Here is a 13,163-nt window from a genome sequence, read left to right as displayed (position 1 = left end):
AGCACATCAAGCTCAACCAGAGCGTCGCTTTGTAAATCATAAGCAGCTCGCTTGTTGATACAGTGATATTGTTACTTAATAAGAGAAAGATCTAATAGATAACTGTCATACCTATTAGAAAAATGTGCTGTCATAAATATTATGTATCTTTCTACTGCCTGTAAATTAAGGGGAGTTCTATCATTAAATGGTTATGGTCACCAGTTTCAAACCACTAAGCCCATCACCAAAGTGGGTTCAGAAACCTCGGTTGGAGTGTAGTTTTCTTCATGTGAGGTAGCCTTCCAAATGGCTTATGGGAAGTTGGTGGTTCTACCCAGGTGCCTGCCCATACCTTAAACAATGCCAGGCATTGTACTGTAGGTCTTCCTCCACGGTGAAAGGCTAGAAAGGTCGCAGTGGGGCCTAATTTGTGTCGGTATTACTCTAAACCCAACAAAATAGAACAAACTAATTTAAAAATTAAACAATATATTTGTTATCTTTAACTAGGAGGCAGCAGAAGTAAGGACGTTATCATTTCATCCTGGTGGAGACTTCATTCTTGTTGGCACTAATCATCCTACAAGTAAGTCTTCCAGCTCTAATAGATACAAATTGTGTCTTTCTTGGTATGTGATGAAGTGTATTGGTTTTGTCTTGTCCAACCATTTGTTCACCAATACCTGTTTGTGAATTCATTGAAATGGATCTGTAAGATGCCAGGAAGGCATTAGATACTAGTAGCTAAGTATTAGCACTTAGGTTGCATTTGTCCATTAGTCGCCTTTTTGCCTGACAAAATTTATGTCACATACATGTATTCCTAAAAGTCTTTGACCTAGAGACATGAAAGTTTAAAGGAATGTTATCCAGCATGTAAATGAATGTTGTCCAGTATGTAAAATTGTGCACCTGGGATTTTGTTTGCGACTTCACTCTGTAAGAACAGGATTATGACCCCTGACTTTGTCAAAAATATAAAGGACCTAAACGACTGTGTTGGGCATATTTCTAAAAGGATTTCATCTAGAGTCATGAAACTTTGTAGAAATATTATTCAGCACTTGAAGGTGTGCATCTGAGTTTTTATGTATTTGAGATATGTGTAACATGCCTTAATGTATGTGTTGTGTTTATCTTCAAAAGTATTTGACCTTGTATGTTGATTTTTCATGAATTGCAGAAGTTGTCCACACTTCTTAACCACTGGTAGGATTTTTATAGTGATGATAGCTGTGAAAAGTAATTATACATATCATCCTGATGATCTAGTCTGATAATTGTTCATTCAGTTATTCCCCTTTGACCATTTTAACATTAATCTTTTCCATCACTATTTGTACTAAATTGCTAGTCAGATTTCATGAAGACCTGATGCACAAATTCAAGCTCCTTCATAAAACAGCCTGTTTGAGTGTTTCACAATAGAATTACATGTGTACATATTTTCAGTAATCAGATCATAAATGAGCCAAAATTAAAATGATTTCAAGGCGAGATAATGATTTGAAAAATGGAAAAGAGTATTGAAACAACAGTATTAAAAACTGTATATATTTAAATTTGTATTTCAGTTCGGCTTTATGATGTGAACACATTTCAGTGTTTTGTTGGAAGGAATCCGAATGATCAACATCAAGCTGCAGTCACATGTGTAATATGATCTGTTCATCACATTACTAATTTTATCACTTACCAATTAAAAAATAATTAAGTATTCAGATATAGAATTTAGACATAGCCACATCATGTATCAAGGAAGTTATAGAATGTAGACATTAAGTTTATCATCTTGCAAGGAAGTTATGGCATTTAGACATATGTTTTTCATTAAGCAAGTAATTTTACAATTTAGACATAAGTACTGGTATATCATTTAGAAAATGTTGTTTTTTTCTGCGCCTTGAACATAAAGAAAATATGTGAAACAGTTTCAGCAGTTTAAATGTTCATTTCAGTGAAACCAGAACGTTCTAGTCCATTTTTAAGATGAAAAGCATTTATTAATGTTTTTAATGAATTATTGGAGTAAACTATTATCGGTACAAAATAATCTGGTATTTTCACAGAGCATTACATTAGATATAGTGAGAAACACTAAAATTAGTGCAGTTTAGTTTAAAGGAAGATTTGTTTTTGTAAGAAGATCAAAATATCTATAACTTGTGAAGGTATCTTGGAGTTTCATTCATAGTTATGCCACATTAAAAAATAATTGGTGTTCACTGAAAGAAAGATAATATAATCTTACACGTAATGAGGAATTAAAATGTGTTTTGAGATAGAGGAAGGTTTTTTTTCTCACAAATTTTTTAATTATTTGAATGGCAGAACTACTGAATGTAACCAGAAGATATGATTTCGACAAATACAATATTTCCTTTTCACATAAACTACTCATGCTTTTGTTTTATTTACAGGCAAAATACAGTCCTAATGCCAACCTGTACACAACATGTGCTAAGGATGGTCACATCAAGATCTGGGATGCTGTGTCTGGTCTCTGTATTAATACATTCAAGAATGCTCATGATGGGGAAGAAGTGTGTTCAGTACAGTTTACACGAAATTCTAAGGTACGTTATAAACTATAGTAGACATAATAATGTTGTGACAGTTTGTCAGTTCAAGACTCAGTCACCTTTAACTCAGCGGTCAAGGTCACATCCTAGAGGTCAAGGTCACATTTTAGAGGTCAAAGATTCTATGACATTTGTTGATTTTTTTTCTGTATGTAACTTCTTTATCCATTGACAGGTGTTTGAATGACCTGGGACAACCATTCACGATAATAAGACAATATGACGCTTACTGTTACAAGACCCAGATCACTAACTTAATGGTTATTGTCAAACTTAAAGGTGAAAGATTTCACTTAATATTCAGCTGGAATATACAGAGTATATGGAGAGCTTTCCTACTTGCTCTGTTGTCAGTGTCAATATCCACATCTGCAGCTTGGTTAAGGTTTTGATGTCCTTTCACTTTATCTCTGTTATAACTATATCAATTGGATTCAAACGTAAAACTGTTGTTCCACGTCATCGCCCACATCATATGACACAAGGTCCATAAATCTGGCATCAATTTTTCATGAATTATGCCCTCTTTTATTTAGAAATTTAGGTTAATGTTTTGATGCATTCACTCTTACTCTTTTATTATGAAATGACCCAAACTTACATTGTTGTCCAACATCATCATCCATATTTGGGGGTATTTATCACTCAGGTGATGGCTGTAATAATGGCCCTTGTTCCTCTATACTCAATTTCAGGATCAAGCATGGAAATTGTCGAGTGGACAGTGTCCAGTGACAGCTTTTGTACTCTCTCTTTCTATAACTTATCATAAATACATGGATGGATATTCAAAATACCAGGCACAAACATTCACAAATTAAAAAATCTCAGTCTCCTAGATAAAATGTCAAAACAACACTTTGTGTTCAAATAGTTATTTTGCAGTGTTTATTTCCTTGAGAAATTGTATTCATTTTAGAACATTGTTCTGCATAGTTGTACGATTTAAATAACTAAGCACTAATTACCACCATAATTTGATACTCTTTTGTGTCTTTACTTTGGCCTCTGTGACATAATGTCCTACTGAGTCAATGACACATTACTTGTTTTATACAAGGATTTCTTCAAAGTGGCCGAGTGATTAAGGTCATTGGCTTCAAATCACTAGCCCTTCACCAGTGTGGCTTCAAGCCTCGGGGCATTGAATTCTTCATGTGAGGAAGCCATATAGCTGGCTTACCAAAGGTTAGTGGTTCTATTCAGGTGCCTGCTCGTGACGAAATAATGTACAGAGGGGCACCTGGGGTCTTCCTTCACTGTCATAGCTGGAAAGTCGCCATATGACCTATAATTGTGTAGGTGTGAAGTTAAATCAAACAAAAACAACATAAAAACCCCTTCAAATTTAATGTTTGTAAAGGAAAGCTAATACTTTGACTAAATGTTATTATTTCAAGGCTCAGTTGTCAAGTTTGCTGACTTTATATCACTTGCCCTTGACACTGTTGTAGTCTAAACCTCCCTGTGGGTGTAGAATTCTTATATACGAAGAAGCTGGCTTACGGTTTTTGAGTGGTTCACTTCATGTACCTACCCATGTCTGAAGAAGTGCCCGGAGTGGTTATTTGGGTCTTTCTCTAGCATGAAATGCTGGTAAGCCACCATGTGACCTGTTACCATTGATGTGATGGTAAATCCAACAAAAATAAAGTTATGATTTCTGTTCTTTTTAGAATCATATATTGCAATCAGTTTCTCTTTATAGTAGAGGTACACTTAAACCAGTGCTGCGGGGCTTAAATGATTCTGCTTTACAACCAGTATAGATCATTCATGCAGTCTGATCAACATCTGCACTGTTCGCTATTTAGTCAGTATCTTTCAATATGTACCCCTTTTAACAGTTAATTAATGTTATGTCCAAATTGAAAGATGGACAGGTTCATTTTAGAAATATAGCATGGTAAGGGTTAAACCAGTGCTGTGGGATTTGAATGATGTAGCATGTAGCATGTGTCATCACCTTTTATGGGCAAAATTATACTGAATCTACTGTAATAGAATAGTTACTTTGCTTGTTTGTGTTCAGTGCTTTCCGTTTATACATAAACTCTACAAACTAGATCTTTTCTCTGTGAACATTTACATGTATTTATTTCTAGGAACCATAACTTAGTGGGTATTGAAGACAAAGGAACAAATGATCGTAGCTGCAGTGTTTGGCTGATCATGTGTATTTATATTACATTTTTTGTACTTCCAGTATGTTTTATCAAGTGGGAAAGACTCGCTTGTGAAGTTATGGGAATTGTCAACCAACAGATGTTTGATTGTTTATACTGGAGCAGGGACCATGGGGAAGCAGGAACACAGAACTAAAGCCTGTTTCAACCATACAGAGGATTATGGTACAATCATTACTGTGAATTCATTCATATTTGTGAGAGATTAAATTTTTATGAATTTCGTGGTTGATTCAAGCTGCAAAGTCAAATTCAAATGAAACAGTAGAGTTCAGCAGCCAAAAGTTAAACATACCAGTAGACTAAGTATAAATAAAAAATTAGAAAATCTGAAGTTGTTTCTCTTATTTGAAATATGGTCAGTTTGATCATGTAAAGAATTTGTTCTTAACTTTGTCCCCAGATCATTTACACTTATTGATGCTTAATTAAAAAATAATATATATCAAAAGAGTGTTTTAACACTATTTATGTACAATGGGTGGTTATACGTCGGGCGTAATAATTTCACGAGGGCGCAGCCGGAGTGAAATTATTTGTACGACATATTACCGCCCCAGTGTATGAATAGTGTTAAAACACTCTTTTGCTACTATACATTATTTCAATTCTAATATGCCCTTAACCTAAAACAGTAGATGAAATATAGTAGCGCTCTTTCTTGGTCGCAACAAAAACATTGACGTCACCGCACGTTAACGTGACGTCATTCTAGCGTAAGAGTGTTTTGACAGAGAAAAGCATATTAGAATGCGTGATAAATCTCCACTGATGGTGTATATAAAATTTGATTTTCCTATTGTGTTTGCTCAACCAAGATGGAGTTATTTAAGCATAAGTATAAATTTGAGATATGTACTTAATATATATACTTGCTTAAGGAATGACCTGTTGTATCATTATATAATACTTGTTCGTTATTTGCATTATCAACTACATATTTACTACATATTTAGTTGAATTAATTAAAAATGCAAGTTTGAGAAATCATTATTGCCTCCCTTTTCCTATCTCATTGCACAACCATGATAGGTTGGAAGTAAATGAATTCAGAAACAAGACACAGTTTCAAAACTTTCATAAATCCATGAAATATATGTGAATTTGTAATAGGGATTTATAACTATTAGATAGGTCTTTGTGTTCCTTAAATAAATCTCTAATAGTATATAAAAAAGTGAAAAATGTCATGAAATGTTGCTTAAATATGATCGGCTACCTTAAAAACTCCCGGCAGTAAAATTCAAAGTTTTGTTTGGAAAGTTGTAATTAGTAATATTTACCAGAATTAAGGAAAAGATAATTTCTGCTTGTTTCAGTGTTGTTTCCTGCTGAGAAAATTGTAACAGGTAAAAAATAGCCAGTGTTAAGGAAAATAAATTTCTGCAAATTTCATGAAAAAATTGTGATATGTAAAAATTTACATTATTAGATAAAATTTATTTTTCCCTATTTCAGTTTTGTTTCCTGATGAGAAAACTACAAGTCTGTGTTGCTGGGATTCAAGAAACGCTGAGCGGCAAAGACTTCTTTCTCTTGGTAAATAAGCATTTTTATTTATACTGTTAATAGAGCTGTTTCATTTATCCATTCATCTGCATCCATGACCACATCCCAGTTGGTTAAGATTTTAGCTCGCCTGAGCAATGCTCATGGTGAACTATTGTGATCACGCTGTGTCCGTCGTCCGTCTGTGCATCCATTAGGATTTGTTTATCTGGACCATAACTAAGACATGCATGGAGCCATCTTGTATATATTTTGCATGAATGTTAACCTGAGTGAGACAAAAGTCTCATGCGCAAACGCCAGATTTCTATCTTAAAGGTCACAGTTGGAGGTCAAAGGTCATATCAGATCTTGTACGACACACAACTGATATGCATTGAGGGATCTTGTTTATATTTGGCATGAATTTTTATCTCAGTGAGACGAAGTGTCATGTGCAAACACGAGGTTCCTATCTCAAAGGTGAAGATCACAGTTAGCGGTCAAAGGGCCGGCTGACATTTTGCCCGTGGGCATGTAGTTACTATACTATATAAATATTGTGTGCATCAAATTGCAGCTCTCTGTTTCAGTACAGTGGGGGAGGGATGGATACATTCATCATCTTCAGTGATAGCTCTAGTTTAGTTTAAATGCAAGTAAAGAAATGAGAAACTGAAATCTACTACTTGTGGTAGAGATATTTTGGAAGTCATTACTCACTGCAGAAACTTACTGAGATACAAATGTCTGTTCAATATGAGGCAGTATTATAGACATACAGTATAAAAAACATTGCATCCCTGAATTTATTTTATGCAACCTTCAGATAAAAAAAACATATGCTTATGAAATTACCAGTTTTAGAAAAAAGTTTGAGGTCATTGTGATCTTGACCTTTGATCTGTCATCCCAAAACAACAGGGTCATCCACTGACCACAGGCAGTCACCCTTTGAAGTTAAGACAAACATTCTCCAGTAAATTATCATAGACTCTGACCTTTGACCTGTTGTTGATTTTTATATCCAAAACCATACATTGGTCTTTAATGTAGTGACCCCTTGATCTTAGACCAAATATTCTACTGACTAACTGACATTAGCAAACCAGTATATCCCTCTTCTCTGAAGGTTGCATAAAAATGTTGGCAGCTTGTCCTTCATATTAAACCATCAAGCATTATTAAGGATCAAATTTTCTTGCATATCAGCCACCCAGGTAGCTTCTGAAAGATTCCTGGTTCTTTAGAGGTGCCAATCTGTTTCTGAAGGCATTTTTGATTCTTCTCCATTATAAAAACTTGGCATCAGTTTAAATACAGAAACATAATTAGGGGTAATTATCAATGTAATAAATCGCTCTCCTACAGGGCAAATATTGGTAATGTGTAGAAATGGTAATTTATATATTTCAGGAAATGATAATTGATGTATTTCAGGTCACAATGGAATAGTTCGGTGCATCAATCACTCGCCTACAGGACCTGCATTTGTTACATGCAGTGATGACAATCGTGCCCGCTTCTGGTACAGAAAGGCCGACTCAGACTGAGCGAGACATTGAAGAAGAATAGACATGTCATAGATGTGTTTAAATGATACAATAAAATTACACAATAAAAGAAAGACATTGATGAAATAAAGATGGCGAAATGTAGCTGGTTAAGCCATGATAAAAAATTGAATAAAATCTTTAAACATGCATGTTTATAAGTTAGTACTTGATATACAAACATGTCTACAGAGTAATGGCTGGATATTATTAAGGATTATGAATTGTTAAAGTTTTGTCAATTGTAAGATTTGTTCATATGTTTTTAACATTTCCTTAAAATACTGTGTAAAATAATGCTTACCTTGGAAACAGTATTGTAAAAAATTGAGGCAGTGTAGAATATTGAAGATTTACCGGTCTAACATTTTAGCTTAAATTTGTTCATTGATGGAATATGCACTATAAATGAGCCGCACCATGGGAAGACCAACATAGTGGCTTTGCAACCAGCATGGATCCAGACCAGCCTGCACATCCGGGCAGTCTGGTCAGGATCCATACTGTTCCCTTTCAAAGCATTTTGCAATTAGAGAAACCATCAGCGAACACCATGAATCCTGACCAGACTGTGTGGATGCGCAGGCTGTTCTGGATCCATGCTGGTCACAAAGCCACTATGTTGGTTTTCCCATGGCGCAGCTCAAATATGTTTTCAAAGGGAGTAAAATTAATAAGCTTTTAATAGGTTATAAGAAAGTAATCAATTCTTGAGAGTTATTAGATTCCGAAAATTTCACATCATTTATCTAACAGGGGCCTCCGTGGCTGAGTGGTTAAGGTCGCTGACTTCAAATCACTTGCCCCTCATTGAGCGGATTCGAGCCTCACTCGGGGTGGTGAATTCTTCATGTGAGATAGCCATCCAGCTGGCTTATGGAAGGTCGGTGGTTCTACCTGGGTGCCCGCTCGTGATGAAATAATGCTTGGAGGGGCATCTGGGGTCTTCCTCCACCATTAAAGCTGGAAAGTCGCCATATGACCTATCATGTGTCGCTGCGACATTAAATCCAACAAAATTATCTAACAGGTATATTATATTAAATGTTTTTAAATTGAAAAAAAAAATCTGTTTACATTGAAAGGTTTGAACAATATTTTTTCTTTAAATTGTGTTTACCCAATTAGATGGCAAGTATCTTACATACATTATACTTGTTTATTATGCCCCCCTTTGAAAAAGGAGGGGTATATTGTTTTGCAGATGTCGGTCGGTCTGTCGGTCGGTCGGTCGGTTGGTCGGAATGTAGACCTATCCGTTTCCGGATGATAACTCAAGAACGCTTGGGCCTAGGATCATGAAAGTTGATAGGGAGGTTGGTCATCACCAGTAGATGACCCCTATTGATTTTGAGGTCTGTATGTCAAAGGTCAAGGTCACAGTGACCCTGAATAGTAAAACGGTTTCCGGATGATAACTCAAGAACACTTGGGCCTAGGATCATGAAAGTTGATAGGGAGGTTGGTCATGACCAGCAGATGACCCCTATTGATTTTGAGGTCAGTATGTTAAAGGTCAAGGTCACAGTGACCCTGAACAGTAAAACAGTTTCCGGATGATAACTCAAGAACGCTTAAGCCTAGGATCACGAAAGTTGATAGGGAGGTTGGTCATGACCAGCAGGTGACCCCTATTGATTTTGAGGTCAGTATGTCAAAGGTCAATGTCACAGTGACCAGGAACAGTAAAATGTTTCCAGGCAATAACTCAAGAACGCTTGGGCCTAGTTTCAGGAAAATTGATAGTTAGGTTGGCCATGACCAGCAGATGACCCCTATTGATTTTGAGGTCAGTATGTTAAAGGTCAAGGTCACAGTGACCCTGAACAGTAAAACAGTTTCCGGATGATAACTCAAGAACGCTTAGGCCTAGGATCACGAAAGTTGATAGGGAGGTTGGTCATGACCAGCAGGTGACCCCTATTGATTTTGAGGTCATTAGGTCAAAGGTCAAGGTCACATTGGCCAGGAACAGTTAAATGGTTTCTGATCTTCTTGTCCAAAACCATAGGGCCTAGGGCTTTGATATTTGGTATGTAGCAAAATCTAGTGGTCCTCTACCAAGATTGTTCAGATTATTTCCCTGGGGTCAAATATGGCCCCACCCCTAGGGTCACATGGTTTATATAGCCTTATATAGGAAAAAACTTTGAAAAACCTCTTGTCCAAAACCACAGGGCCTAGGGCTTTGATATTTTGTATATGACATCATCTAGTGATCCTCTACTAAGATTATTCAAATTATTCCCCAAGGGTCAAATATGGCTCCGCCCTGTGGGTCACATGGTTTACATATACTTATTTACAGTGTGCATATAATTTCTGTTCCTTGTGCAATTACTAAATGCATCAAGGGGGGCATTTCGTGTTCGACGAGCTCTTGTTTCAAATAGTTTTCTGCGGAACAGTCAAATCCATTTATATTTCTGCAGGAAGAAAACATTTTCATTGATTTTTTTTCAGGTAGAAATAAAGATGTGAATATAATCATGGCTGTTTGTTTTTGTTTTAATTATACTACAACAGCAGACATTAAATTGATCACATAATATAATGCATGTACTAGATCTTTTGAAGCATATAAGGTGACCAAGAAGAACTACTTTAGATTCTGTGTTTAATTATGACTCTGATATATTAATTTTGTGCTTTCCATCACAAATATTTGTCTTGACTACTTCTCTGAAACTACTTTCGGGATTCTTTACTTAACTTGGCAGAAAGGTGGAGTACAATGGCTAGCATTTTTCAGGCGATTGAGTTTTGGCATATTTTTGTCTCATAAAAGGTATTTTTTACGAACATGCTAGCGGAAAGCAAAAACAGATTCAACCAAATGGCTGTTTGGTGTATGTGCATTTGTTAGTGTCTACATACTACTTCCATGTTTGGATTTTTTGCCGAACCTGCTTGCAGAAGCAAAGACATAGTTGTCCAAATGGCTGTTCGGTGTATGTGCCTGCGTCTGTGCGGATTTGTTTGTCCAGACCATAACTTTGACCTACATAGAGCAATCTTGTTTATATTTGGCAAGAATGTTAACCTGTGAGACGGAGTGTCATGCACAAACCCCAGGTTCCTATCTCAAAGGTCAAGGTCACACAGGTCAAATTCAAAAATGACTTTTTCCAGAACATTTCTTCTTCATGCATCGAGGGTTTTTATGTAACTTAGCACAATTGTTCACCATCATGAGATTGAGTGTCATGCGCAAGAACCAGGTCCCTAGGTCTAAGATCAATGTCACACTTAAAAGGTCAAAGGATACAAGAATGACAACATTGTCCGGAGCATTTCTTCTGCATGCATGGAGGGATTTTGATGTAACTTGGCACAATTGTTCATCATCATGAGACAGAGTGTCATGCTCAAGATCCTAGAGTTACTTTCCTTTGTTGTTACTATAAATAGCTAATTTTTATAACTTTTTTAATTACTGGTCGTAGGGGAAAAATCAAGACCACTTTTCTGTAGTACAACATGCATGTTATATCCAATTTTTGGGTGTATTTTGACCTATCTCTACTGGTGATGATTTTTGTGCGGACTTAGATTTTTTTATTAAGATTTACGTCCCTTTGTTGTTACTTTTTATGCCCCCCTTAAAGGGCAGAAGAAGGTGGGGTATATTGTTTTGCAGATGTCGGGCGGAATGTAGACCGATCCATTTCCGGATGATAACTCAAGAACGCTTGGGCCTAGGATCATGAAATTTGATGGAGAGGTTGGTCATCACTAGCAGATGACCCCTATTGATTTTGAGGTCTGTATGTTAAAGGTCAAGGTCACAGTGACCCTGAATAGTAAAACGGTTTCCGGACGATAACTTAAGAACACTTTGGCCTAGGATCATGAAGTTGATTGGGAGGTTGGTCATGGCCAGCAGATGACCCCTATTGATTTTGAGGTCAGTATGTTAAAGGTCAAGGTCACAGTGACCCTGAACAGTTAAACGGTTTTCAGATGTTAACTCAAGAACGCATAGGCCTAGGGTCACAAAAGTTGATAGAGAGGTTGATCATGACCAGCAGATGACCCCTATTGATTTTGATGTCAGTATGTCAAAGGTCAAGGTCATAGTGACCAGGAACAGTAAAATTGTTTCTGGGCAGTAACTAAAGAACACTTGGGCCTAGTGTCAGGAAAATTAATAGTTAGGTTGGTCGTGATCAACAGATGACCCCTATTGATTTTGAGGTCATTAGGTCAAAGGTCAAGGTCACATTGGCCAGGAACAGTTAAACGGTTTCTGATCTTCTTGTCCAAAACCACAGAGCCTAGGGCTTTGATATTTGGTATGAAGCATTATCTAGTGGTCCTCTGCCAAGATGATTCAAATTATTTCCCAGGGGTCTAATATGGCCCCGCCCCGGGGGTCATATGGCTTATATAGACTTATATAGGGAAAAACTTTAAATAAAAACTCTTGTCCAAAACCACAGGGCCTAGAGCTTTGATATTTTGTATGTGACATCATCTAGTGGTTTTCTAAGATTGTTCAAATTATCCCCCTAGGGTCAAATATGGCCCCGCCCGGGGGTCACATGGTTTACATAGACTTATATAGGGAAAAACTGAAAATCTTCTTGTCCAAACCACAAAGACTATGGCTTTGATATTTGTAATGTAGCAGTATCTAGTGATTCTCTACCAAGTTTGTTCAAATTATCCCCCTAGGGTCAAATATGGCTCCGCCCTGGGGGTCACATGGTTCATATAGACTTATATAGGGAAAGCATTTAAAATCTTCTTTGGTTTTGAGTGGCAAGATGAGCCTTGACATAAGTTGACTTTGATTTTGACCTAGTGATCTACTTTCACATTTCTATAGCTACAGCCTTCAAATTTGGACCACATGCATAGTTTTGTGCACCGAAAAATATTTTGACCTTGACATTGACCATGTGACCTACTTTCAAATTTTTGAAGGTACAGGCTTCAAATTTGGACCACATGCATAGTTTTGTGTTCCAAAATGAAATTTGACTTTGATTTTGACCTAGTGACCTACTTTCACATTTCTGAAGCTACAGCCTTCAAATTTGGACCACATGCATAGTTTTGTGTACCGAAAAAATTTTGACCTTGACATTGACCTAGTGACCTATTTTCACATTCTTGAAGGTACAGGCTTCAAATTTGGACCACATGCATAGTTTTGTGAACTGAAATGAACTTTGATCTTGAGATTGACCTAGTGACCTACTTTCACATTTCTGATTGTACAGACTTCAGATTTGGACCGCATGCATATTGTGTTCTGAATTGAAATTTGACATTAATATACCTACTACCTACTTTCACATTTCTCAAGCTACAGCCTCCAAATTTGAAGCACATACATATTTTTATCTACCGAAATGAACTTTGAC

General features: G+C 36.5%; 1 protein-coding gene across 1 annotated transcript in view; it reads left to right on the top strand.

Moving 5' to 3' along the window:
- Nucleotides 1-10,283, top strand: part of LOC128548568 (cleavage stimulation factor subunit 1-like) — a 35,434-nt gene extending 25,151 nt beyond the window's left edge. Inside the window, exons 8-13 of the mRNA XM_053523821.1 lie at nucleotides 493-568; nucleotides 1,557-1,636; nucleotides 2,403-2,558; nucleotides 4,771-4,915; nucleotides 6,209-6,289; nucleotides 7,679-10,283. Coding sequence (XP_053379796.1) covers nucleotides 493-568; nucleotides 1,557-1,636; nucleotides 2,403-2,558; nucleotides 4,771-4,915; nucleotides 6,209-6,289; nucleotides 7,679-7,791 — 651 coding nt within the window. The 3' untranslated portion in view covers nucleotides 7,792-10,283. The remainder of the gene's footprint in view (nucleotides 1-492; nucleotides 569-1,556; nucleotides 1,637-2,402; nucleotides 2,559-4,770; nucleotides 4,916-6,208; nucleotides 6,290-7,678) is intronic.
- The last annotated feature ends 2,880 nt before the right edge of the window (nucleotides 10,284-13,163 follow it).

This window comes from Mercenaria mercenaria, chromosome 14, assembly GCF_021730395.1.
Source record: "Mercenaria mercenaria strain notata chromosome 14, MADL_Memer_1, whole genome shotgun sequence".
NCBI lineage: Eukaryota > Metazoa > Mollusca > Bivalvia > Venerida > Veneridae > Mercenaria > Mercenaria mercenaria.
Note: the sequence above shows the minus strand (reverse complement) of the source record. Positions and strands in the feature narration are given on the sequence as shown.